General features: G+C 45.8%; 2 protein-coding genes across 7 annotated transcripts in view; both read right to left on the bottom strand.

Annotated features, from left to right (window-relative positions):
• QRICH1 (glutamine rich 1) overlaps window positions 1–14,823 on the bottom strand; it is a 52,672-nt gene extending 37,849 nt beyond the window's left edge. Inside the window, exons 1-3 of one of the 6 annotated variants that reach the window (XM_025988449.2) lie at window positions 14,647–14,796; window positions 13,138–13,197; window positions 3,479–3,808 (exon numbers count right to left, since the gene is read on the bottom strand). In XM_025988449.2, coding sequence (XP_025844234.1) covers window positions 3,479–3,787 — 309 coding nt within the window. In that variant the 5' untranslated portion in view covers window positions 3,788–3,808; window positions 13,138–13,197; window positions 14,647–14,796. Of the gene's footprint in view, window positions 1–3,478; window positions 3,809–13,137; window positions 13,198–13,912; window positions 14,340–14,646 lie in introns of those variants that run through there. The other 5 variants (XM_025988439.2, XM_072722337.1, XM_072722335.1 and 2 more) reach the window with 5 other exon arrangements.
• A 1,198-nt stretch (window positions 14,824–16,021) lies between these two features.
• Window positions 16,022–23,781, bottom strand: QARS1 (glutaminyl-tRNA synthetase 1). Its single transcript, XM_025988422.2, has 24 exons — window positions 22,824–23,781; window positions 22,518–22,665; window positions 22,034–22,143; window positions 21,803–21,878; window positions 21,310–21,374; window positions 20,681–20,734; window positions 20,494–20,554; window positions 20,081–20,152; window positions 19,880–19,965; window positions 19,620–19,706; window positions 19,100–19,199; window positions 18,910–18,988; window positions 18,720–18,828; window positions 18,491–18,621; window positions 18,312–18,404; window positions 18,062–18,199; window positions 17,886–17,973; window positions 17,653–17,796; window positions 17,446–17,550; window positions 17,168–17,260; window positions 16,922–17,049; window positions 16,762–16,828; window positions 16,560–16,685; window positions 16,022–16,165 (listed from the first exon to the last, which is right to left on the bottom strand). The coding sequence occupies exons 1-24, from the start codon at window positions 22,938–22,940 to the stop codon at window positions 16,115–16,117; spliced, it is 2,328 nt and encodes a 775-aa protein (XP_025844207.1). The 5' UTR covers window positions 22,941–23,781; the 3' UTR covers window positions 16,022–16,114.
• Between the last annotated feature and the right edge of the window lie 2,369 nt (window positions 23,782–26,150).

Below are 26,150 nucleotides of genomic sequence, written 5' to 3'. Positions count from 1 at the left end.
TTCAGCGCCTGCCTTTGACCCAGGGTGTGATCCTGGAGTCCTGGGATTGAGTCCCACAACAGGCTCCCGGCATGGAGCCTGCTTATCCCTCTGTGTCTCTACCCCCCGCCCCCATGTCTATCATGAATAAATAAATAAAATCTTAAAAAAAAAATCAGCAATACTAAATTAGTTTTGACACTTGACAATCTGTTAAACATCCTACCCTGTCAATATGCACAGACCTACCTCATTCTTCTGGCTACAGAGGAATGTATACTAAAATTGTATCATTATTTGCCATTTCCCTTATTGACTTGTTTCTAGTTACTTCTATAATCAGTGCAGCAGTGAATATCCTTGTATACAAATATATCTGCGAACACAAATGCAAGGCCAAAGGTATGCACATTTACACATCTCACAAGTATTGCCAAAATCACTTTAAAGAAGTTACACTAATTTATCCTCTCCATACCCTTGCTGCCCTGGGTGAAATCTTTATAAATGTTTTCCTAATAAATGAAATATATTTCACTTTTAAATTTATAGTTCCAGGGCAGCCCCAGTAGCACAGTGGTTTAGAGACGCCTGCAGCCCAAGGTGTGATCCTGGAGACCCAGAATTGAGTCCCACGTCAGGCTCCCTGCATGGGGCCTGCTCCTCCCTCTGCCTGTGTCTCTGCCCCTCTCTCTCTCTCAGTGTGTCTCTCATGAATAAATAAAATCTTTAAAAAATAAATAAAAATAAAATTTATACTTCCATAATCACCAGTAGTATGAAACATCTTCTGATAAGGTTATTAGCGCCACCCCTCTGTTCATTTTGTTACTATCATTTTTTCCTACTTTCTAAGACTTCTTGGCATATTAGAAACACTATTTAAAAGCACAGACTCCAGTTATAACAGCTTGGGTACAAACAGCAGGTACTGGTACAAGGCTTCACCTCTCGGGCAGCCCAGGTGGCTCAGCAGTTTAGCGCCACCTTCAGTCCAAGGCATGATCCTGGAGACCAGGGATGGAGTCCCCACATTGGGCTCCCTGCATGGAGGCTGCTTCTCCCTCTGCCTGTCTCTGCCTCTCTCTCTGTCTCTGTGTCTCATGAGTAATTAAAATCTTAAAAAAAAAAAAAAAAAAAAAGACAACCTCTCTATGCCTCATGTGCTATCTTTTTTTTTATGTGCTATCTTTAATTTCAAAAATTATGCTTTTAAACAGTATAGGTAGACCTATGAAAGAGATCAAGAAATCAACATGTGTGTATAATTTGGGTGTTTTTTTAAGTGGGCATGGAGCTGGGCTTTCAAGCTGGGCTTGAACTCACAACCCTGAGATCAAGACCTGAGCTGAGATCAAGAGTTGGATACTTGACCAACTGAACCACCCAGGTGCCCCTGTAAAATAATTTTGTAACTACAAGGCAATATTTGATTCTAATGTTACTCAGAAAAAAAAAAAAAAAAAAAAAAAACGTTCTTCAAAGTCTTATATAAAGTTGTATCTTCAGGAAATCCAGGTGGTTCAGTGGTTGAGCATCTGCCCTTTAGCTCAGCTCGGGATCTGGAGGTCCTGGAATGGAGTCCCGCATTAGGCTCCCTACAAGGAGCCTGCTTCTCCCTCTGCCTATGTCTCTGATTCTCTCTGCATCTCTCATAAATAAACAAACAAACAAAAAAAGTTGTATCTTCAGTCACATTTTTATTAATTATGTCTGGCTTATGATTTTGGTAGCTTTAGATTAACAATGTCAATTTTCATGTAACATCAGTATCAATATTTAAGTTAAATCTACAAAACTAACTTTTAGAAAAATTAAATCCCATCTGGCTTAAGCCAGTTATTAATGAAAATATATTTGCCTTATGAGTTTGTTTTTTTTTTTTTTGTTTTAAGTGAGAGAGAGGGAGCACAAGTGGTGGGAGTGGCAGAGGGAGAGAAAGAGAATCTTAAGCAGGCTCTACGCTCAGTATTCCTATTTCATGGATTTATTATTATGTTCACATTTCTTCTTTTATTTATAGAGCTTTTGGGGAAAGAATATGTTAATAGGTGACCTCAACCAGCCATCCTAAACATAAAGTCTCAACACTTTAGACTCAAATCCCAAAGCACTTGGTTCTCTAGTTTGTTTTTGTTTTTTTAGAGATTTATTTATTCATGAGACACACGGAAAGAGAGAGGCAGAGACACAGGCAGAGGGAGAAGCAGGCTCCATCAAGGGAGCCTGATAGGAGACTCCATCCCGGTACCCCGGGATCACAACCTGAGCTGAAGGCAGACGCTCAACCGCTGAGCCACCCAGGCGCCCCTTTCCCTATTTTTTTTAAAGTGAGCTCTATACCCAACATGGGGTCTGAACTCACGACCAAGATCAAGAGTCACATGGTCAAAGGATTTATCCAGTCAGATGCCCTGATCCTAAGCCATTTTAATCTTATAAAAAACGAAGTCCAAGCTGTATAACAGCAGAATAATTTCTCAAACCAAAAAGTCAGCCTTCTCTTATCTACCTTTCCTGTACCCCTCCTTCCTTACAACGAATGGAAATAACAAAGACTGTGTTCCTCCAAGTGCCAGATGTTTTCTTATCTATTATCTGGCTCAGTCTCACTAAATAGTTATTATCCCTATTCAACAGATGAAAAATCTAGAGCTAAAAAGATTGAAATCATGTCAACAAATAGGAGGTTAAGCCAGATTTAAACCCAGGAATGCAACTCCAGAGGCCGTGTCCTTCCAATATAACTACCTGCATTCCTAAGGAGCAAAGAGGCCACAGTCTTTCTATCTCACCTGACATACCTCTCCATAGTTCTTGCCCCTCTGTCAGGTTCTACCCTTTCCAATTCTCTTGGTGGAGAAAGCATTGAGGGCAAGGAGCAAGAAAGCAGTATTTGTAAATGGAGCATTCTGTTAGTTTCACATGAGGCACTTTTACTTCCCCAATGTATTAGTTTCTCCTCTTTGAGAAAGCTCATTATCAATTAGCATTATTTCCTGAGGATCACAAATAGTAAATGCAAACCTAGAAATCTACAAGTGACCTAAGTCGTGGAACCATAGAACTAAATGAAGATCACTAAAATGCATCATATATATTTTAAAATAAGTTCCAAATGCCATGCTTTAAGTAATGAGCTAAGATGAGCCCCTCCTTTGCTCTTGATCTGTTCAGGGTGATATAGATAAAAGGGAACCTTCACAGTTGTGTCACATCCAAATCCAGTCCCAGAAGACCTCTAATCCCTGTATTGTTTAATTCTCCAAATCAAATGGCATGTATCTGTAGTCTTTTTATTTTCTGGTGGTTGCAAACATTTTTAGTCTGTAGTGTGAAAGGCTTTGTGTTAAATAAAATGTTTTTAAAAAACAGAATACTCCCCTTAGTGAAAATAACCTTGGACATTTGTATATAAGATGTGATGTTCCTACTAACCAAAACCCTGATGGCAAATAAAACCTATTAAACAGGATGCGCCTCAACATTTCCTTTTTACCTGAACCTGCTGTGGCTGTTGAACCTGAATCTGCTGTTCTTGTTGGGTTTGTGGCTGAACACTGGTGGTGACTGGACAGGCAAGTTCAAGCAAAGAACCAGCCACTTCGGTGCTATCTGTGTATATGCAGTTCCCACCCTGTTGGTACACCATGGTAGTGGTAGCTGTCTGCTGGAACTCCTGAAGGGCTTCTGGCCCCTTTGAGGCTAGTGAGTCCAGAAATTCCTTCATCCTGTGTTGCGGGACAGACCGAGCCTTCACTCGGATGTACTCTTCAAAGGAAATGGTGTTCTCCAGAGAATTATTCATATTGCAGAGTCCTTAGGGTTCCTAGAAATAAAATAAATGACCAGAAGTCAAAATTATGCTATTGTTTTCATATTTTGAAATGCAAAAAGTAATCATTCTTGCATCAGAGTGGTATATTCAGGAGAACCGTGTACATCTAGAATCTAAAATAAAGTTACTATACTTTTTTCTTTTTTTTGGTTAACAGTGTCTTAAAATGTTTCTATTAACATTTCTTAAATCAAACTATCACACTGAAAACAAAAAACAAAGGCATGCGTCACAGTACTGGATTAAACAGACTGAAAACACACTCTCCATCCAGCACTAGGCCAATGCTATCTTCTTGGAGCCAAGCACTGGACAATACAAGTCACATGCAAAACTACTTTGTGACCATCACAGAGAGGACTACCAAGGAAGCTAGGAGCAAGGATTCTTCTGGCGTATTCAGTTTCTGCTGCCAACTACGTCCTAGAGTGAAGAACATATATGCCATCTAGCTGTATAGCAAGACCCTCGAAAAAGAGAATATATATTATACTTCATCTCCCAACAGAAACACCAATAATCCATTTACCATATACTGCTCACGTTCTTTTGTAGCACAGCTTCCTGATCAAAGCATGGATTTTAGAGCTAGCCCGCCTGGATTCAAATCCTAGTTTGATCTCTCCTTAGCTCTGAAACCCTGGACCAGTTAGTTAACCTTAGTTTTCTTGTGTATAAAATGGGGACAAAATAGTATTTATCAAGCATAATTGACATAAAGTTAAACATATGTAAAGTACTTTAAAAAATACCTGACAAAGATAGCACTATGTAACTACTAATATTAAAATTAGTTGGAGGAAGCTGAATAGTGCTTTAAATAACTAGGTCACTACTAAAATTCAAAATAAATTGTGCAAATTTTTCATTAGAGTATTTCCCCTAAGAATGAATCTGCAGGGGTAGATAGTAATTCTCAATTACCTGAGAGACAACTGTGCAATCTACCTATAGACTGCTGAATGTCCAGCCACTGCTGCTTTCATACCATTCCCTCCTCTCTGGATCAGAACCATCTCCAGAACAAAAGCAGCAGCAGGATATGAGAGTCACACAAACCAAGGGAACCTTTTTGCCAAAAAGGACTCCTCTGTCAACCATAAATGGAAAAGTGGTTTCCTTGAGCCATCAAGGAAAGGCTAGAAGGGCATCAAGACTAGAAATGCCAGTCACTCTTTCACTGCCCAGATGTTTTACCTTATGTTCAGATAAAAGAGATATGACTAATCATCTCCGCTCTCCCACCTGACTTTAAAATCCTGGCAGACAAGACTATATCCCGATTATCTCTGAATGGCTGACACATGTGGTAGGCACATACATGTATGTGTATCTATGCTGCATTTCTAATTGAATGTAAATAAGGATTATGGCTCAGGGACACCTGGGTGGCTCAGCAGTTGAGTGTCTGCCTTCAGCCCAGGGCATGATCCCAGAATCCCAGGATCGAGTCCGGCATCGGCTCCCTGAATAGAGCCTGCTTCTCCCTCTGCCTGTATCTCTGCCTTTCTCTTTCTCTCTCTCTCTGTGTGTCTCTCATGAATAAATAAAATCTTAAAAAAAAAAAAAGATTATGGCTCTTTGTCCCTGTAACATCTATAAATTATAATCATAGCAGTTACGCTTTTTCTTGCTAAGTGGTTAGTATATATCTTGGGAAAAGAACCTATATATCCAGGACAAGTGTTGAGACCAAAGAAACATATGATCCTTATTGTTATTAAGTTACTAACACTGGTAACATTTCTGTGGGTCACTGTAAATATAGTATGCAAATTATACTTGGGTACTTTCAAACAGAATAGACTCAACAGTAAATCTCTTACAATGATGCATATAGTATATTGTAAATATATTTCTTCATGAAGAACAACACATACACCTTATCCTATCTAAAATCAAATCCTAGGCCACTACTCTCAAGAGAGCCTCTACTTCTCAGGAAACCCCAAGCACAATAAAGTACAGAGAACAGCAAGTGCAGGTCAGGTGAGTGCAAGGTTAAAGCCTTTGCTGACAACCTCTAATCTGAAATTTAACTCGTTCGTCCCTTTCTCACTTCTCTTCTGACCATCTCCCTTACTCAGTTCTCCCTTCTCTCTGCTGCAAGGGCTTTCCAGATATCTTCTCTCAGAGCTGAATATTAGGAGGTCTGCTATAAGACTCTGAAATTAAGCTCTCAATGATGTCCAAGACACAAATGAGAAAGACCACAACCCAGGCCAAGCACCTTATCCTTTTGTTACCTATTCAGAGAAGGACATTCCAGTGTAGGTGACCCACAGTCACTCACCACACTGACATGAATGTGTCAAATCTCTCCTCTGATAAGAGCATCATGACTGGAATTTCCTTCTGAAGAAGGGAGCTCTCATAAAACAGATCCAGCAACATTACAAAATTCACAACATGTGACTCTAAATACTTAATCACACCTACCCTTCTACTCAAAAAGGAACAAAGAAGAGATATATGAACAGCAATTAACTGGTTCTCTACCATGCTGCTACATATTTCCGTTTTCCACCTCCATTACAAAAGAACAACAGTGGTCAACTAAAATTTACATTTCCCCAGATTTATTTTCTTCAACAATTAGTTGTATTCTCACAAAATTCCGAGAGACTGCTTGAAGTCTGAGACTGTCTGTACTGGAATCATAGCTACTGTGTCACAGCAATTTTTTTAAAAGTATAGAGAACGATGCAGCAAAACCTTTTTTTTGTATAAAATGTGGGAGAAAATAAGTACAAACACACACAAATACAAAAAAAAATGCAAATTAAGCTCATAGAATTGGAAAACCTTCAAACAAACATTGTTTGGTAAAGGCAAGCCCTGAATCTTCCTATGACTTATTTACCTTCATTCTTTCAAGTTTTGGTAATCAGGAGGCTTAAACCTCATCTGAAGCCTGATATTAAATATAAAGGAAAAAAGCACCAACTTCTCCTCCTAGCAACAAATTTTCTTCAGTATTCAGAGAATTATACCAGGTTTTCTGGGTTTCTTTGGTTTTTTTGGGGGGAGGGGAGGGCAGTAAAAGTAACATCCGTTTTCTAAGAAGAAATATTCAACTAGTATAGAAACATTAAAAACACCACCACCACAAAAACCAGGTAAGTATGCTTTCTTGATCTACCAATTTTAAATACTGACCTGTCCTTCAGGAAAGGTAAGTTTAGGTCATTTAAACATCCTCCTCCTCTCACCAACCCCTGCCAATCACATTGTTATTTTTGCCATGACCACTTTCATAGCTTTATTTTTTAAAAATTTGTAAAGATTTTATTTATTTATTCATGAGAGACACACAGAGAGAGAAAGAGAGGCAGAGACACAGGTAGAGAGAGAAGCAGGCTCCATGCAGGGAGCCCGACGTGGGACTCCATCCCAGGTCTCCAGGATCAGGCCCTGGGCTGAAGGCAGCGCTAAACCGCAGAGCCACCCGGGCTGCCCACTTTCATAGCTTTAAATCTCTATTTGTAGACTTATTAATGTTCAAATATCTCTAGACTTCCCACTACGTAAGGGAAGGAAATTAAATTCCCGTGTCCTCCATTTTTTATAAGCATTTAGCAAAGGGAGTAGAGTTTCTTCTTCTTTTTTTAAAAAGATTTTATTTATTTGAAAGAGCGCGTGCAACACGCAGAGGGAGAGGGAGAAGCAGGCTCCCAGATAAGCAGGGAGCCGGATATGGGGCTTGATCCCAGGACCCTGGAGACAACAACCTGAGGCAAAGGCAGATGCTTAACTGGCTGAGCCACCCAGACACCCCAGGAGTATAGCTTCTAATTAATCAATCATTTAGTTTTAGAAAAAAGCATTTCATACCAAATTAAACTCGGGATATAAGCAGATCCTATCTGTATTTCTAGAATAGTATCTTAAAATAAATCACTATAAGAAACTCTAGTCCAAATATAAACTTATTCCAAAAAGGACAAATAAGATGCATGGATATTCAGCTCTCAAAAAGAATGGAATAAAGGGCACCTGGGTGGCTCAGTCACTTAAGTGTCTGACTCTTGATCTCAGCTCAGGCCAGGAACTCAGGGTCATGAGTCGGAGCCTTGCGTTGGGCCCCACACTGGGTGTGGATTCTATGCGAAGAAGAATTTAATTTAATTTTAAAAAAGAAAGAATAAAATAGAAGTTTAGAAATATATCTGCTATAAGGTCTCAAAGTTCATTCTTTTAAGATTTCACTAAAAAAAAAAAAAAAAAAACCACCAACAGCTTGAACTAGGAAAAATTCTATAAAACTCAGTAAATGTTGCTAAAGGCTCATAAATAGGTACTCATTCTATTCTTCTGTATCCTTATGAAAATACCTGAAATATTATACGATAAAACCACCTTTTGTATTTTAAACAGTTTAGACTACAAAGTATAAAAACCCTCTGCGGTGCTCCAAACTTAGAGCCAGTGGAGCTTCAAGCAGAAGCCACTGCTTCCCAATTCTCATTGCTTTTTACTTTCACTAAGCCTCTAGGACGTTCTTCACTGACTCTGTACAAGTCCACAGAATCATTTGAGAACCAATGAATCAGAGGAAGCCAAAAATATTAACCAATAATGGATTAATGGAGAACTTACAAAAAATCTTTTTTTTTTTTTTTTTAAGATTTTAAGTAATCTCTACACCCAATGTGAGGCTCAAACTCAACAACTCAGAGATCAAGAGTTGCATGCCCTACTGACTGAGCCAGCCAGGCGCCCCCTAGAGAACTTAAACGTTTAACTGAAAAGGCCAATTTAAAAGAACATTCCAATCTGCCCATTTATACAGACTAAAAAACACATGGCTTCATTTCTTGTCCTTTTAACCTGCTCACTTGGCAGTATCCAACAGACTGACACATCCCAATAATGAAAGTACACTAAGTCAGCATTTGATCTGACACAAAAGTGGTGCTTAGAAGAGGGTGGAGGGTAGAGGGAAAGCTTCAGAAATATATTCCAATATTTTAGACTAGTCAGTGACAAAAAAAAAAAACACTGAGAAAAATTAAATTCTCAATAGTGGTGATGACAGTTTCTTCTTTTGTTTTTATGCTCAGAAAAAGCCTTCTCTACCATAAGGTCAGGTCATTAATCACTTATCATTTTTAAATTTACAATGTGATTTTCTAATATAATGCTTTGATCATTTAAAATTTATTTTGCATAACGTGAGGTCAAGGTCTAATTTTATTTTTTCCAAAAGCAAACAACTTGTCCCTGTATTGTTTATTGAATTATTGAAATTCCTTTGCCCAGACTTGAAATGCCACTGTTATCATATACCAAATTCATATGAAGAAAGTCTGCCCCTAAGCATTTACTGTGTCATTCTACAGATTTTTCTATAATACAGCAGCTTAAAAAACTATCTGGAAGATTTCTTGTCCCCTCAACACAAAGTTTATTTAAATTACGTATGAGAAGGGAAGCAATACAATTTTATTTATACATCCCAGTACTGTTTATACACCTAATGGGAAAAGAGACACAAAATAACTCTAGTTATGCCTTGGCAGTAGAATCACAGAGAACTCAAATTTCTTCTTGTTTAATTTGTATTCTCCACAATTTGTATTGAATCAAAAAGATAATTAAACATTAATCATTTTTACACAGTGATTATACAATAAAAATAACAGACACAAACAGTTCTGGCTGATCATAACATGATTTTTCCCTCAAAATCTGAAACTCCATGGAACGCCTCGGTGGCTCAGCAGTTGAGCATCTGCCTCTGGCTCAGGGCGTGATCCTAGGATCCGAAATGAGTCCCCCACATCGGGCTCCCTTCCATGGAGTCTGCTTCTCCCTCTGCCTGTGTCTCTGCCTCCCTCTCTCTGTCTCTTATAATTTTTTTTCAAGATTTTATTTATTCATGAGAGAGAGAGAGAAGCAGAGACACAGGCAGAGGGAGAAGCAGGCTCCCTGCAGGGAGCCTGATGTGGGACTCAATCCCCGGACTCCAGGAAAACGCCCCCAGGCTGGCCAAGGCAGGTGCTAAACCGCTGAGCCACCCAGGGATCCCCAATAAACAAATCTTTAAAAAATAAAATTATGAAGCACCACAGCTTGCATAATAATGACGACTGTTAACTTCTTCAAAATACTGCTCACAAGAAACAGAAGGCTGAGCACTGGTAATAAAGAAATGGATAAACTCTCTACAACCCCCCAAAGAAGAAAGATTCTTAACTTGCTTCAAGTCAAAGATTTGGTGAGGAACAGTAAATAAACTGATTAAAATACTTCAGAAAATACTTCATGTTTTCTACATCAAAAAAACATGAAGCTGGAGGGACAGTAGAGTACTCCCAATTTCTGGGAGTCAAAAAGGAAAGAGAGGAAAAACGCTTTGGGGCTTTTGGGGGTAGGGAAGTCTGTAAACAAGCATTTGCTTCTGAATACTTTTAAGCATAGTTGCTTTGCAAAACAATAAACAGACCTACCCCACACCAACAGACCTGGAAATTTTCACTTGTATTCATTCACCCATTAATCACTAGTATTTCCCCTGTACCTTCTACTGGAGCTTAGCAGAGTGTCTGACTAGATTTAGGCCCAGAGTGTATGATAGTTATTATTTTTATTACTTAAAAAATTTTTTTTAAAGATTTTATTTATTTAACAGAGAGAGAAAGAGATGGCACGAGCATGCACACAAGCAGGGGGAGCAGGAGTGGGAATGGGAGAGGGAGATGCAGACTCCCCACTGAGCAGGAAGCCCAAAGTGGGGCTCAAGTTCTGGGATCCTAACCTGAGCCGAAGGCAGACATTGAACAAACTGAGCCACCCAGATGCCCTTACTTTTATCATGTTATCATTAGAACACAAGCGGGTATGATGGAACAAGTTATTCCAAAGCAACAATCTATTACATTTTCATAGGTCTCTTTGTCAATTTCTTTCTTTTTTCTATTTAGGTACTAAGACAAGACTTAAGTACTCACCAGAATCATCTTATCTTGTCCCCAAATTTTTGATACCTCTTCCCACTCCCAATGGAGCTCCACAAATTGGGTCTTGAATATGAGGATGAACTAAGAGAAGAAAACTCTGAGCTACCTCAGAGCCCTGCCTCTTCCTGTTTACCCAGTCATGTTCTTGGGCCCTTCTCATGGTTCACATCTACTCTACCAATGGCTGCTCATAGCTTTGTAAGTCTGGTTTAAAGAATACATTCCATTAAAAAATAAATCAATTTCTACTTTAAGGAGTTACAGTTACATCTGTCTTAATTAACACAGTCATTTCAAAAAAAAAAAAAACCAAATTGGGATACATGTCTATTCTTTTTTTTTTTTTTTTTTTAATTTTTATTTATTTATGATAGTCACAGAGAGAGAGAGAGAGAGGCAGAGACATAGGCAGAGGGAGAAGCAGGCTCCATGGGAGCCTGATGTGGGATTCGATCCCGGGTCTCCAGGATCGCGCCCTGGGCCAAAGGCAAGCGCCAAACCACTGCGCCACCCAGGGATCCCCGATACATGTCTATTCTTAAAGATACTAACCCAATACAGGGTTTGTGACCGGTATTACCCCATCGGACCATTCATCTGCCCCATGCCTTTACCAGAGGAGTTCCTGATTTAGGGGCATTTTTGCCATGGTTTCTGTTTTAGGGCAACACGCTTTCAATCAGGAACTTAAATTCACATTCCTGCCAAAGACTGATGAACTATAAATTGGCACAACCATTTGCATTAACCAGTAAAGCTGACATTATTCATTCCTTATAACCCAACAATTCTATCCCTAGGTGTGTATGACACACACATATAGAAAGATACTCCTATAAAAATGTTCACAGTAGCATTGTTAATAATAGTCCCAAAGTGGAAGGAATCCAGGTGTCTATTAATAGTAGAAGGCAAAAGTAAATTACAGTATAAACATATAACTGAACACTATAAGGAAACTGGAATGAATGAACTATGACAACACATTACGTGGGTGAATTTAGCAATGCCTAAAGGAAGAAAACATAAAATACAGAACAATTCTATTTACATAAAACTCAAAAGCAAACAAAACTATGTTGTTGAGGGATACAAGGGTGACAAAAGTAAAAGGAACATGATTGTCACAGAAGTCAGAATGGTAATTAGCACTAGTAGTTGAGAAACTATGACCAGGAAGGGACCTATGAAGGGTGCTAGGATGCTGCCATTGTTCTACTTGAAGAGGTGGCAGTTACACTGTGGTTCAATTTATAATTTTTCATTAAATTTTATACAGATCACCTGAATTTACAGATAGGTTAAAAAAAAAAAAAAAAAAAGCTTTCTGACACAGCCCACCAGCTCTACCATTTTGCTCTAGCCTCAAATGTGACACCAAAGGTTCATTCTCTTCCCCTTTTCAGCAAAGCAAGAGGTTAATCTATCATTTCTTCATGCAGCCACAATCGGAAATCACAATCCAGTGTGACAAATGAAGCATTTAGTCTGGAGAGAACTTAAAACATCTGGAACAAAATGCAGCGCAACCAAGTACAAAGTAATAGAACAGGTGTTCATGTAACACCTCATTCTGAGGCTGAGAAATAAAATAAAAGACGATTTCAGATGAAGGGTGGCCATTTAAAAAGTAGACAAGAAGCATGACACATGGAGGACAAACCACAACTGATTAAATTGAAAGACAGCATGCAAGCTTAAAGAAGAGATCCCTGATTCTGAACCTGTCATAATGGAAGACAGCTACAACTAATAAGCCCCTGACTTATTTTGGTTACCTTTTGGGAGTAATTCAAAGTTGTAAGAAACCTGAACCCCTATATGATCTTTTGTGTGAAATACCAACAACATAAACTAGAAAGGGGATGTGAAAAGCAAAGGTTCACGAAAAGGTACACAAATCATTCATCACAGAGGGCTGGAAGTAGGACATCTTCTAATAGGTAAATCTAAGTTAATGAGCTTAAAAAAAAACATTATCTACAAACAATTTGAAAGGCAGATCTCAAACTTAATAGTTTAAAAAAAAAAAAAAGATATCCCAGAACAAGCAGGCCTAAAAGGTATATTAAAAATTTTAAGTGTATCTCAAACTTTACTGCTTCTCTTTGAACCATTTAAGGTCCTTAGAAAAGCTGGTGGCTTCCTCCTGCTAAAACCTGAAAGTTGCACTGACTTACATTTCAAGATAAAATTGTTCAAGCAGCAAACTGGCTGGATTCAAAGATGCACATCTTCAATTTCCCAGCACTTAGTAGTTTGTCAGCACCCAGGATGATTGGCAGGATTTGTAATGTTTCAGTATTACTAGGAAAAAGACTGCACACATATTTCAGCATATGAATGATTTTAACTCACCAGTCACCATGTTGCATGTATTTCTGCTGCTTGTCCTGAGTTCTTAAGACTTGTAACATTCTGAAGAAGATAGAACAAAGAAGTCCTTTCCATCCTCAGCCTCTTTTTAAATTTTAACTTCGTCCTTAAAATACAGTATTTTAAAAGAACGACCCCCATCATTAAATTTAGTTGCTAATTTAACCTCCTCTCAGCTTCTTTCTCCTTCAACTCAATTAAGCAAGACTGTACAACAGTCAGACGTCTTGTCTTAGAGAAAAGTACGTATTTCTCTAGGACAAACCTAGAACTCCCCTAGCACCAGAACAAAAAACCTGAAAAGGATTGAAATTCTACATCAAAAGTGACTTCTACAGTGATACATGAACAGATTTTTAAAATTTCTGTTGGGAAATTTTATAATTATAAAAGATGGCAAAAACAGATTTCTCAGGTTACTTAATTTTGTTCTGGGCAACTTTCTGGCTGAACGACAGCGGGCCTTCCTTAGTCTAACAGAGTACACTAAGCCCCTCCCACCCACACAGAAGAAAAGGCTGCATTTAAAGATGTGAAGTGGAATTTTAAAGCTCGGGTAGTTTCACGACTACAGAAAAAGATCCCCTTCCGGAGCGCACAGAGGTGACGTGTGGGAATTGCGCTTGTGGAAGAATTACTTCCCAATGACAAGAAAGCAGGTACTGCTGAAGAGCCTTCTAGGATTAACCTTCCCTCTCCAGCACAAAGCACCAGAACAAGGTGAGGACATTCGAGTGGGCTCGCTGCCCTCACAGACCTACAGGGCTCAGTTTCAGAAACAGGGCAGCACCGTCCCCACACACTGGCCTCAGGTCACTGCATTCTTCGAGAAGAACGAGCAATCTCGCCCGCCTCGCAGAGAAGCGGAGCCTCAAGTCAGACGGCAAAGCCGGTTGGTTTCTCCCCAGGCCTAGGCCGCAGCGGTCCGGGGACGTCACCAGAGCAGGAAGGGCCCAACCCACAACCTTCCTCACACTGCGAGCTGCCCGCCAGCTCGCCGCCGCTCCACGCAGCAGAGGTGTCCTGCGCGTCCTCGCGGCCGCGGCGCCGCCACCACCCAACAGCAGGGCGCGCGTCCCGAAGCCAGGGGTCGCGGGGCGGGCGCGCGCCACAGAAAGCCGCTCTTGCCCAAGGGCCGCAGCTCCAAGAGCGGAGATATCCGAACCGGGAACGCGCACGTCGGCGGACACGCGCACCAAGAGGGCCGCACAGCGCGCGCGCGCCCGCGTATAAACAGGCCAGGCCGCGCGCGAGCACCAGTGCGCGTTCGCGCGCCGCGCCCACCCGAGTCCCCGACCTGCCTCTCCCCACCCCACAAGGGGCGGGAGCGCGCGAGCCCAGGGGCATTCTCCGTTCCGGAGCCGCCCCGAGGTCTCCTGGGCCCAGTGGCAGCGGCCCGCCCGCCCGCCCCCGCCCGCCGTTGTGTGGGGTGGGCCCGCTGTCTCAGGCCCGCAGGTTCGCCACATCCCTGCCCCCCACTGCAGCCCTCACCCGGCGACGTCGTCGTCGTCGTCGCCGCCGCCGCCGCCGCCGCTCTACCCGCCGGCCCCGCCGCACCGCTTGGGGCCCCGGTTCCGCCGTCGCCGCTCCAAGACCGACAGGATTTTCCCCTCACAGCTCCCTGGGCGCCATCTTACATTCAACCCTCACAGCCAATGGGTGCCGAATGCCCCTCTCGCGATAACCGAAGCGTCGGATCCCGCGAGAGTTGAGGCTGCCTCCTGGCCAAACTTAAAGGGAACGCTTCTGCCGAGGCAAGAGGCTGGGCCTCGGGCTGCAGAAACAGCGAGAAAAGCCAGGAGTGTAGGACGGAGCGCCCCGCCCTCGAACGCCGCTCCATGCTGGGCGGAGCCAGGGCTGGAGATCTGCCGGGAGTTGGAGCCTGGGCGGTTTGGGGATCCAAGCTTGCTCTCTGGACCCACCTTCTGCAGCGTGCTTGGGCCTCCTTTAGTCGCGCAGGCCCACGTGGGGCGGGGCCCCGTCTCTTGCTTAAGGTAGCCCCCACAGCCCTTGACCTAGGCCCTGCGCCCCCGTATCATCGTCTCACCTGGGAAGCTCAGAGTCACTCTCTTGCAGGAGTCTTTGACGTTTGGGAACCCCCTCCTCAATCTGCTGTCGTCCTAATCCAGCTTTCCAGGACCCAGTCCACCTTAAAGCGGGCCTCTGGTAGCCTGGTGTTTGTATACAGGGAAAATGTGGAGGGTGTTAAAGCTGCAGGGACACTTGGACCTCAGTGGTAGCCCACACTGTCCCAGAGGGCAACCAGTCAGCTATAGGCTTTCTTAAAAGGGCCTTAGGGTCTTTGCACTTGTTCCTCCTGCGCTGGCAAACATCTCTTTGGTCTTTATGGGTTCCCTAAGGAATCACTGCCTGAGAGTAGTCTGAGGCACAGGCTTGGTCAGGAACTTCCTCCAGCCTTGCACAGGCTCCAGGGAGACCTCTTTTGCACAGTGCCTGGTCACCCTCTGTCTCCCCAACTAGATGGTCAAATGAGAAGGCCACTGCACAAGTCTTCCTCTTCTTATTGTGCCTGGCATGTAGTAAGCAATTAATGATTATTTGCTGAATGACTGGACTGAAACCATGTGTGTTTTCACCTGCCTAGGCACGCAGGCAGACACAAACCCTCCAGATCCTTCTAGCAAAAGGTTCCTAACAGTGGAAAAGCACCCAGAGATTGCTAGTCCCTCAGACCAGGTATAGAGGATTTTGAATCAGGCCCAGGTCCCTGCACTTGAGTACTAAGAAGTGCATCAATGGTTTCAAAGCTGTCAGTACTGCTCTGTGTGTAGTGCACCTACTCCCTACCCCCAGCAAGTCTCTAAGATCCTCAGGGGCTGGAAGTGCAAACAGAGAACACACGGACTCCAGGAGATTTAGCTGTTTTTTATTGACACGGAGTCTGGGGTATCCCTAGCCTCCAGAAGCATGAGGTAGGTCCATGGGGCTTCCTTACAGCTCACACCTTTCCTGGGTCCTCCTTAAGAGTGACAGTCCGGTTGAAGACAAGCTGGATGGCAGAGGGGGAAGAATTATCAAGCCAGAACCAGGCTAGGAGGACCAGACCTCACCAGACCCTACCCTCACCCCATTCCAGAGGAGCTGATAGGACACTCGGGTTCTCAATAACTTTATGACTTTGGGTAGGGGACTAGATGGCTCTGGACCTCCACTTTATAGAGATTATAACAACCACTATGCCTGACCCCTATACCTTGAGTAAGAAAAGCAGGGTCCAAAATTTTGTGCATGGATCTCTGAACCTGTTTCCTCATCAGTAAAATATGAACCCCATCTCAGGTGGTAAGGATTAACTAATGGAATGTCGGCAGAGCACTTAGCACAGTAAATGGCAGCCACCACTGTCACTGTTGTGCAAAGGGCAGACAGGTAAATTCAAGCACCTGTCCCTGGCAGCTGTCTGGATCCAAGGAGAAGTAGCCAAGCCGCTCAAACTGGAACTTGTCAAAAGGCTTTGCCAGGGCCACAGAGCAGTCCACTAACGCTGCCTCCACCACTTGTAGCGATGCCTGTGGGCAAGGAATTCAGGTGGGCATCCACCCAGGGAGACCCACCACCCTCCACCTTACACCCCAATGAGCCTACCGGGTTCAGGTCACTTAAGAATCCACCAGGCACCTCAGCAGGATCCTCAGGGTTCTTGTGCTGAAATCTGCAGCCAGAAGGAAGATCAGACTCCAGCTAAGTAGCCATAGCAGGCAATGCCCATCTTGTATCTCCCTATACCCTAGCTCTGTTCACTCACAGTCGCTCATAAAGGCGAATCTCACAAGTCAGAGGCTGTGACACCCAGTGAATAAAGGCCTTGGGCTTTTCTGCAGCATCTGCCCGTCTACAGGTCACCTCCAGGCTCTCTACACAGCCACTGGGGCCCTGGAAGTTAAGGGGCCTACAATTAGACCTAGGGACCACTACTAGGACTGCAGGCTGCATGCACCCAGATCTTCCCCGCAGCAGGCATTGAAGGAGGAAGGCTACAGCCTGCTCTCACCTTGACAACATGCTGCAGCTCGATGACGTAGCCTGTATGCCTCAGGCCCACAGGCTGGCCCCACGCCAGGCGCTTATAGCCTGGCTCTGGCTCCTAGAGGTAGGAAGTGGTGTGGACACAAGACTGCATGGGCCAAACAGGTACAAGAGGCTTCTCCCCCACCCCCATGTCTGGCAGGCGCTAGTTCATCTGAAGTAGGAAGTAGGTGGACTGACAGAAGAGATGAGATCTCAGGACTGGGCTCAGCATCAAATAGGACCCTTCACACCCCCACTTACCTCTTTAAAGTCAGTCCTTTCAATGAAGATCATGGATCCAAAGGGAACCTGATGGAAGCCCTTGGTCTCATCAGCTGGGAAGTTGGGAACCTGGATGTCTAAGGACTATAGCAGGAGATAGGTGTCTGAGTTACACTAGGCACTGGGATCCCCATACCCAGACCTAAGTACACCCCCACAACATATCACACGTGGAGGCACACCTACCTTGGTAGCAGGAAAGTTGGTGATGACGACCTGTAATGGCTCCAACACAGCCATGGCCCGTGGGGCTGTGTCATTCAGCACATCACGCACACAGGCTTCTAGTAGATGGGGTTCCATTGTGGTCTGTGCCACTGTCACACCCACCTATCATGAAAGATCAGCATCACTCACAGCCAAAACCACACACTGCTTTGCTCAGCCCTCACCTGCTCACCCAGCCCACTGGGTTATACCCGAGCACAGAAGTTGTTGATGGCCTCAGGCGGAAAGCCCCGCCGTCGTAAGGCTGTGAGTGTGAAGAGCCGTGGGTCGTCCCAGTCCCTGTAGGCAAGAAGGTGGTGAGAAAGCCTTTGGCAGTATACACCACTAGTTACTTCCAACCTTCAGCGAGGCAAACAATCACACCTACCGCACAGCACCAGCTGCCACAAGCTGGAGAATCTTCCTCTTAGACACAACAGCATAGTGAAGGTTGAGACGACCATACTCCCACTGAACAGGGCAATAGACATCCAATGCATTGCACAGCCAGAAGTAGGAAGAGCGTCTGGGGTAGGAGGGTAGAGTCAGGTCTGGTCACCTCAGACCAGAGAGACACCACAGGAAGGGCTACTGGAATCCCACTGGCCCTACCCACCCCGTGGGCCCAGCTCCCTCACCGGGCCTGGAATTCCTTGGTGCAGAGTGAGTGGGTGATGTGCTCGATGGAGTCACAGAGGCAGTGTGTGTAGTCATAGGTGGGATAGATGCACCTGCAGGGCATAGGCAATGGGCCCCACCATCCAGACCCACCACCCCACTCTACAACTCCACAGCCCCACCCCATGCTCACACCCACCAGGTGTCCCCTGTGCGATGGTGTGGTGTATACTTGACTCGATAGGCCACAGGGTCCATCTTGCCATCCTCCATCACCAGCTTCATCCGCAGTGTGGCCTCACCCTCCGCAAACTTGCCCTTGCGCATTGCCTGATAGGAGCAAGGGCTCAGGCTGCCTCTCAGCACAGGGGCATCTCCTCCTTAGCACTCTGGCCCACCCAGATCCAAATGCCCCTCCAGAACCCCACCTCAAAGAGCAGCAGTGACTCCTCTATGGGACGGTCTCTCCAGGGTGAGGGCAATGAGTTATGCCCCTTGAGTTCCTCTCCTCGCTGGTGGCACACATAGGCCTGGCCCCTAAGTGGAAGAGGTGTGAGTACCCAGGATGGCTATGTCCTGGGCAGCCTACCTGGCTCTACAGGATGGCCCTGGCCTCACCTGTGGATGAGCTCCACAGCCCAGGCATACAGCTGGTCAAAATAGTCAGAGGCATATGTAACCTTGTAAGGAGTGTAACCTGGGGCAGAAAAAGACAATATGAGTACCAGTTAGCGACACCCAATACAAGCCATAGCCCAAGAGGCCCATTGACCCAGGTCTTTCTTCCCAGGCCTTGCCCAGCCCATACCCAGCCAGGTCACCATGTCACAGATGGCAGTGAAGAACTTTGCTTCCTCTTTCTCAGGATTGGTGTCATCAAAGCGCAGAAAACAGATCCCATTGTTGGCCTAGGAGAGTCACAGAATCTGTGAGCTCTCACATCATCAGCTCCCAGAGTCCAACTCACCGAACTCAGACATTCTCAGAGCTCTCCCATGTCAGAATTGAAAATGCCTTCAGAAATTTCACTCATCTTTCTGTATCTAAGTGCCTTTACACCAACTTCAAACATCCTCTTTCTAAGCCTGAGGGGTTGCACTGGGCATTTCACCAGAGTTGAACTCACTGCCTCACCTAGAGCTTTTTCCCAATGAGCCAAATGAATTGCTAGCCGCATATCACATATGTGATTCCCCTCCATGGCCTCTGGGCATGTGTCTGATCTGGGCACATCATAGGAGCAGCAGGAAAGGCAGGGACACCTTTTTGGTATCCAGTCATGGGAGTAACAAGGCATCACCCTGATTGTCACATCCCTACACACTCACCTTGGCATAGCCGAAGTTGAAATTGATGGCTTTGGCATGTCCTATGTGCAGGATTCCATTGGGTTCTGGCGGGAACCGGGTACGTACCTGAGATAAAGGAAATGGGAACAGGGGAATTAAGCCAGAACTGACTCCCCTAAAGGAACAGATGTTCCTTTGCAGGGAGGCCACAGTGATAGGATAGATGGAGAAGTATGAAGGCAGCCCAGGCCCCCTGCCGTGTTGACAGCACTAACTTGCCTGACAGTACTTCCACACACCTGTCCTCCAGTGATCTCCAGGTGCTGCTTCAGTAGATCCATGGTATGTGGAGTGGTCACATAACCCGGGGTCTTGTAGTTCTCACCTGCCAGGGCCAGAATAAGCCTGAGGACTAGGCTGCAGCCCAAGGCTCCCTACCCTGGCTGTAAGAGTTGCTATCAAGATCTTACCCTCCCCCAGGGTTTTGATTGCCAGCTCACCAGGCTTGTGGAACTTAAGTGCCTCCCCTCGAAGCTGCTCAATCAGAGACAGGGTCTGGTCTGCAGCCTCACCTATGAAGAACAGACCAAGGAAAACTTATCCTCTGAATACACCTATCCCATCCAGCTCAGGGAGGTACCTCTTGGTACTACCTATATTCCGCAACCAGAAGAGAGCCAAGCAGGTCCCTCTTCCCTAACCTCCGAGACAAGAGATACTGAGCCAGACTCCTCAGTTTCCTCATGCTAGTCTCTAGGTAATGGGAACAAAGGAAACACCAAAAATTGCAGTTTGGCAGAAGGCAGGGTGATGAGTAAGCTAACAGCCTGAGGAGACTGGGCTATAAAAACCCATCAGGTGAAAAGCCCAGAAGTCAGGAAGCTGAATGTGGCAGGGACCTCAAGCCTCTCACCATTCTCCATCAGGTCCTTTGCTGTCCTCTGGTCTTTTTCTTCTGGCCGAGCTTTTGATACCTGAGAGAAGCCCAAAAGTTGGGTCAGGGTCCTGCGATCACTGGGGTCAGATATTCCCTTCCCCAGTCTGAAGTCTCACCCCACCACACTTCATCCCCAGGGATACAGGACCATACTGAGCCCCACCTTGGGTTTCTTCTCCAGATCACTCTCAGTCTTGGGACCCAGAAGGTGAAGAACCTGAGCAGAAACCAGAGTCAGGGCTGAGACAGGAGTGTTCTGTTTCAAGGAGTGCCTGATGGACACCCCCTACCCACCTAAGGGCTTCCTGGCTTGCCTACCAACACTGCCTTGAAGAACCTACCTAGCCCATCCCACTTCTGCTCCTCACATGGTTCTACTGGCCTCAAAGTCTCTTTCCCCTCTGAGAGTCCAAAAGCTGGTAAGAAAACAGGTAACAAAAGCTGCCACTTACAGAAAAGTACTGTGGGCTTAGCATCAAGATAACAAACTACCTCAGTCATCAGCCTTTTGTGATTCTATGCCATCATCTGAGATGAAGGCCATATCGTCTCTATTTACAAGATTAGGGAACTGAGGTTAAGAAGAAAGCAACTCACCCGAAAACAGGCATAATCCAGAGGCTCCAGCCTTTTACTACCCACCAAGGTGCTGCCCTCCATACTAGGCTCTGTTCTCCCTCGTCAAAATATGGACAGGGTGTCTTCCCCTCCTGCCCCCATTTATTCCTCAGTGAACTCTAGGCACTGTCCATGGAAGAATTTTTGCCTGCTTTACTTCAAGAAGTTACCTACCTGCATGTCCACTTCGTGCTTGATCATTTTGCCATCTGCCCACTTGAGCACAGCTCGAGCCTCTCCTAGAAACATGGGCACAAGGAGCTGCAGAAGAGCCAAGAACTTCCTACTCTTTCCTGAGAAAAAGTCCTGGCTGACCTCAAGAACCAGAGCCTGGGCCTAGCAAGACCACTTTAAAAATGCTCCTATTCTGACACCTGGGTGGCTGAGCGGTTGAGCGTCTTCCTTGGGCTCAGGGTATGATCTCAGGTTGGGGAATCAAGTCCCGCATTGAGCTCCCAGTGAGGACCCTGCTTCTCCATCTTTCTATGTCTCTGCCTCTCTCTTCTGTATCTCTCATGAATGAATGAATAAACAAATAAATAAATCTTTTTTTTTTTTTTAATGCTTCTATTGCTCCTTCTCCTCCCTCTCTCACTTATATCCTCCCCTAAAAGGCATGACCAGGGAGGGAGAACAACATAGACCTCTGCCCCCAGGCCCTCCTCACCCATCAGCAGTCCCATGTTGAAACGATAACGCTCCTCCAGGAGCTGGGGACGGTGGCGATTTATGGCAGCCTCCACCTGCAGAAAGCCAAACCATGTGGTTCAGAAAAATTGTCCTTCAGAAATGCTCTAGGGACCCACACACTCACCCTGTCTTCCTGGGTGGAGAAGCTGAGCCACTCCTTTCCAGGGTCAGTAGTAAAGAGGTACCCGATGTCTAAGAAAAGACTCACAGCCTCCTCAATCTGCTCTGGGGTCACCATGACACCCACTCCACATTCCTGCTCAAAGTCCTCGGTGTTGATGGGGTCCAGGGGATGACTTCGCACATATTCAAGGGCAGCTAAGAAAGGAGAATCAATGAGTGGAATCTCAGCTCCAAGACAAGGCCCTAACCCCATGAAAACCCTGTCACAGTTTGGCCTCCTGAGAGGTTGACTGGCCTCCTCAGAGGTTAAGCCTTACACCATCCTAGAGAAGCCTTGAGACAATAGGAAAGAATCCTGTTCCAAGAGAGGCTCTCCCTCAGACCTACACAGTTCCCCAGTCTCACCAGGGGAGGTCTCTCCACCCTTCATTGCCAGGACCTGGGTTTAGAGAGGAGTGCAGTAGGAGCATATGGAGAGACACTGGGGGACTTGGCAGAAAGGGCAGATAGAGGTCTTGGCTGAAGAGAGGAGTTGGAGGTGGAAGTGGCAGGGCAGTCAGGGATCTTACCACTCAGCTGGAGCTCCGTGTGGATCTTCTTATTGGCTATGTAGCTCACAAGGAAAGAGAGACGCCGGGGATCCCTTAGTCGGGATGCCAAGCCATACAGCAGGGTCCCGGTAGCTTTGTCAACGGTGGAGCCCAGAGTCTGCTGTGCCTGCGGTCCAAGGGGTCAGGAGAGAAGCCCCACGCCCAGTAAGAAAAGCGAATCAGACAAAGTTGGTAGATTGGGATCGGGATCAGACTCGGGATCGGGACTTAGCACCGCACTGGAGCACAGTCCGCAGCCAGGACCAAGGGCAGAGGGACTCGCACCTGGGTTGCCGCCTCGCGCAGCTGCGCGCTCAGAGCCGTGTTCTTGAGCGTCTCCCTGGCCTTATGCTCGCTCAGGCCAAGGCCAGTGAAGAGTGACAGGGAGTCCAGAGCCGCCATTGTTGGGACACCGGAAACCGAAAGAAAACTTTGGGGCCAATCTGCACTTTGGTATTAGGCCACTGACCAATAGAAGAGCGAAACCGCCAGGAAAGCCAATGGTGGCCTTCCTGGAAGGAAGGGGCGGGCTAGCCGGGCTCGTCGGCGCCATTTAAAGAACAGAGGCCGCCCAATCCCGCCTTTCCGGGCGCTTCACTTCCGTCTTCGTGCTTCCGATCTCTTGAAGCGCAGTGCTAGTGGGCGGCAGAACTTCAGGGGGTATTTGCCGCGGACTGAGGGAAGGTGTTCAGCATAGAAGCAGGAAACCTTCGGACCATGCCAGTTCTGTTATTGGGAGCAATTGCGAGTTCCCATTACGGTTCTGACGTCACAGCTTTGGAGTAATCATGGAAACAGTTGAGAAAAACCAACCAACCAACCCTCCCTGAGCTCCGGGAAATCCGTTCAAGATTCCAGGGGAAATGCGGTCAAGACTCCAGCACACATAATGTGCCTAATGGCAGATAGAGGGACTCCATAAGTCCAGTACTTTTCAGGCGCCCACCTAGACACACCTGGCCAGGAGACAGAGGGGTTTGGGCCAGGAAGGACCTCCGAGATGCTCGGTTATGATGTGCTTTAAAATCTGACACACTTACCCTCCCTTGCCAAAGCATGCAAATGTCACAAAGACCACAAGCAAATTAGACCTAGAAATCCATCTGCAAATATTTGACAAGATATTTTATTGAAGTTGGGGTTTGGTGGGGCAGAGGAGATTCGGTCTTCATGATGAAGCCTATTGTGCTTGGGGAAATCTCCCCAGTCTCATTGGACCTGCTTTCAGGATCTGCTGAGAATCGGGGTATAACAGAACAATCTGTATTCTTTGTGGAACTGGAGCTGCTGGGATGGTGAGGAGATCCCAAAATTTGGGATTTGAACTCAGGCTGTTGGAGGCTTTGGTGTCACTGATACTTGTGGACCTTCAAGAACTGGGCAGAATACTGATTGCAATCCATTCACATTGTGTCCTGCTTTGTGTCCTGCATATCCCACTAATGACCAAATTCCACATGACAACATCCAGGTTCTGCCTAGTGCCACATGCTGCATCGATATCTAAATCCGGTCCTGACTCTTGGTCCCCATGGCTCCAGCCTGATGTCCAGCCCAGGCAATGCCAGGTGCAGGCACTGAGCGGAGGGGATGCAGTCCAGTGGTGCCATGGAGAGGCACCAAGCAGAGCCTCAGCCACACCACACCTGTGCTGAGTCCACAGCTGCAGGTACCTAGCCCACAACAAAGGTACTTATGAGCACAGTGCCTGCCACACCCACTATCCCCTCTGTACTTGACGCCACTGAAGGATTTATTACAGCACCATCACCATCTATAGATCTTGTGATGGCTCCCTCAATGAAGTCATAGCCTGCATCACCTTTTCTGGTTCTCTCATGGTGCCTACCCTGGGAATGCTGTGGCTCCATATCACAAGATGAGGCAGTAGCCCCACCAGTGTGGCAGGCTAGCCAGCCCTCTGGAGCCCTATGACTTGCACAGAATAGAACCTTTAAATTTTATGGCCCAGCCCAGGGGCTGGCTTGCTTATTACATGGGTCCTTGGCACTACTTCAAGGAAAATCAAGAAAAAGATGATCAAGGAGAAAACCAAGCAGTGGTCAGCAAGGCCCAGCTGTGGCATGGGAAGAGACTGGGCCCAGGGGCTGACAGGACAGAGACAGTAGAGGCCACAGTGCAAATGCCACAGAAAGGTTATATGGCAGACACAACAGCAGCAGGCTGTGGTCAGGGGCGGACAAAGGGCCTGGATTAGTGCATCCAGTACAAGCAGACCACCAGGTGCTAGACATTTGGGGCTGTGCAGTAAATTTCCAGCACAATCCTGTTGCAGCCCATACCTAGAAGGCCCTCTAACAGTATGCTAGCACCAGCATTCAGCTTGGCAATTTTACCATTTCTGCAGGTTCTCACACCCATCTCTCCAGGCTCCACTCCATAGCCAGCAACCCTACACTGCCCTTGTGCCATGTTCCCATAAGAAAAAGCCAACACTGGTCACAAGGGTAGCTTTCTGCAGGAGTTCCCTCTGCTCACTGCCCTCCCTAACTCCGAGCTAAGGTGTACTAGCAGGGCCTACATGCTAAGCTTCTTGTAAGACTGGCCCCAGAGGCTTGGAGCAAGGATGGATCTACAGGGCTGCCAATATCCTGCACCATCTCTACCTACCTTCTACTCTTTCTGACTTATCTAAATACTCACCTCATCAGTACTTCTGCTCCCCATCTCCTCTGGCTGGAGACACCCACCCTTACCCTCAAACAACTGGACAGAGGAGGAGGCAGCATTATCCATAAAAAGAGGTGAGGAGAGCAGCCCCAGTGGCCCAGTGGTTTGGTGCTGCCTTCAGTCCAGGGTGTGATCCTGAAGACCTAAGATTGAGTCCCACGTCGGGCTCCCTGCATGAAGCCTGCTTCTCCCTCTGCCTGTGTCTCTGCCTCTCTGTTTCTCATTAATAAATAAATAAAAATCTTAAAAAAAAAAAAAAAAAAAGAGGTGAGGAAGGTTCTCATAAGATTTGCCCTTGCTATTGGATGCCTGGGTGGCTCAGCAGTTAGGTGCCTGCTTTTGGCTCAGGTTGTGATCCTGGGGTCCAGGATCAAGTCCTGCATCAGGCTTGCTGTAGGGAGCCTGCTTCTCCCTCTGCCTATGTCTATGTCTCTCTCTCTCTTCTGTGTCTCTCATGAATAAATCTTAAAAAAAAAAAAAAAAAAAGATTTTCCCTTGATATGGATATGTGCAAGGTAACAGAGGCTCTGAGATTAGGACAAGACTGCAGACCCACGATGGGTGAACAGCCTGGGGCAAAGTCCAGGAGCCAAGGTCTCAAAGACTCGAAGAAATGGCCTAGCAGGACACTGCACCTTCCATTCCACACAATGGCAGCCAAGACGAGCTCTGGGCTTGCTGCCTGTCCTCTTTTTGGAGCAGGATCTTTCTCCCCAGAGCATTTCTTTCTGCTCTGTTCTCCACTAAGGGATCCAGATGGTGCTCAGACTACAGCAAGAAAGACCTGATACTAGGAAAGGAGAAAGACAGTACTCCAGTGCTTCCTGTTCCCCAGCAAGTCCTCCATGACCTGCTGTCTGGCTGTCAGCCGCAGGCTACTCCAGTGCATACACCTTTTACCCCAGCCTCTGAAGCTTCATG

The sequence above is a fragment of the Vulpes vulpes genome, chromosome 9, assembly GCF_048418805.1.
Source record: "Vulpes vulpes isolate BD-2025 chromosome 9, VulVul3, whole genome shotgun sequence".
In the NCBI taxonomy this organism is placed as follows: domain Eukaryota; kingdom Metazoa; phylum Chordata; class Mammalia; order Carnivora; family Canidae; genus Vulpes; species Vulpes vulpes.
This window is presented reverse-complemented; position numbering and strand designations above follow the sequence as displayed.

Excerpts from the sequence above, each read along its gene's own strand:
- QARS1 (XM_025988422.2), bottom strand. The coding sequence starts at position 22,940 with ATGGCGGCTCTGGACTCCCTGTCACTCTTCACTGGCCTTGGCCTGAGC. Across the intron at positions 21,879-22,033 it reads CAGAGCAGATTGAGGAGGCT|GTGGAGGCTGCCATAAATCG; the intron begins GTGAGTCTTTTC and ends GGCTTTCTGCAG. Across the intron at positions 20,153-20,493 it reads AAAGGACCTGATGGAGAATG|GTGAGGCTGCAGACCAGACC; the intron begins GTGAGAGGCTTG and ends TGTTCTTCATAG.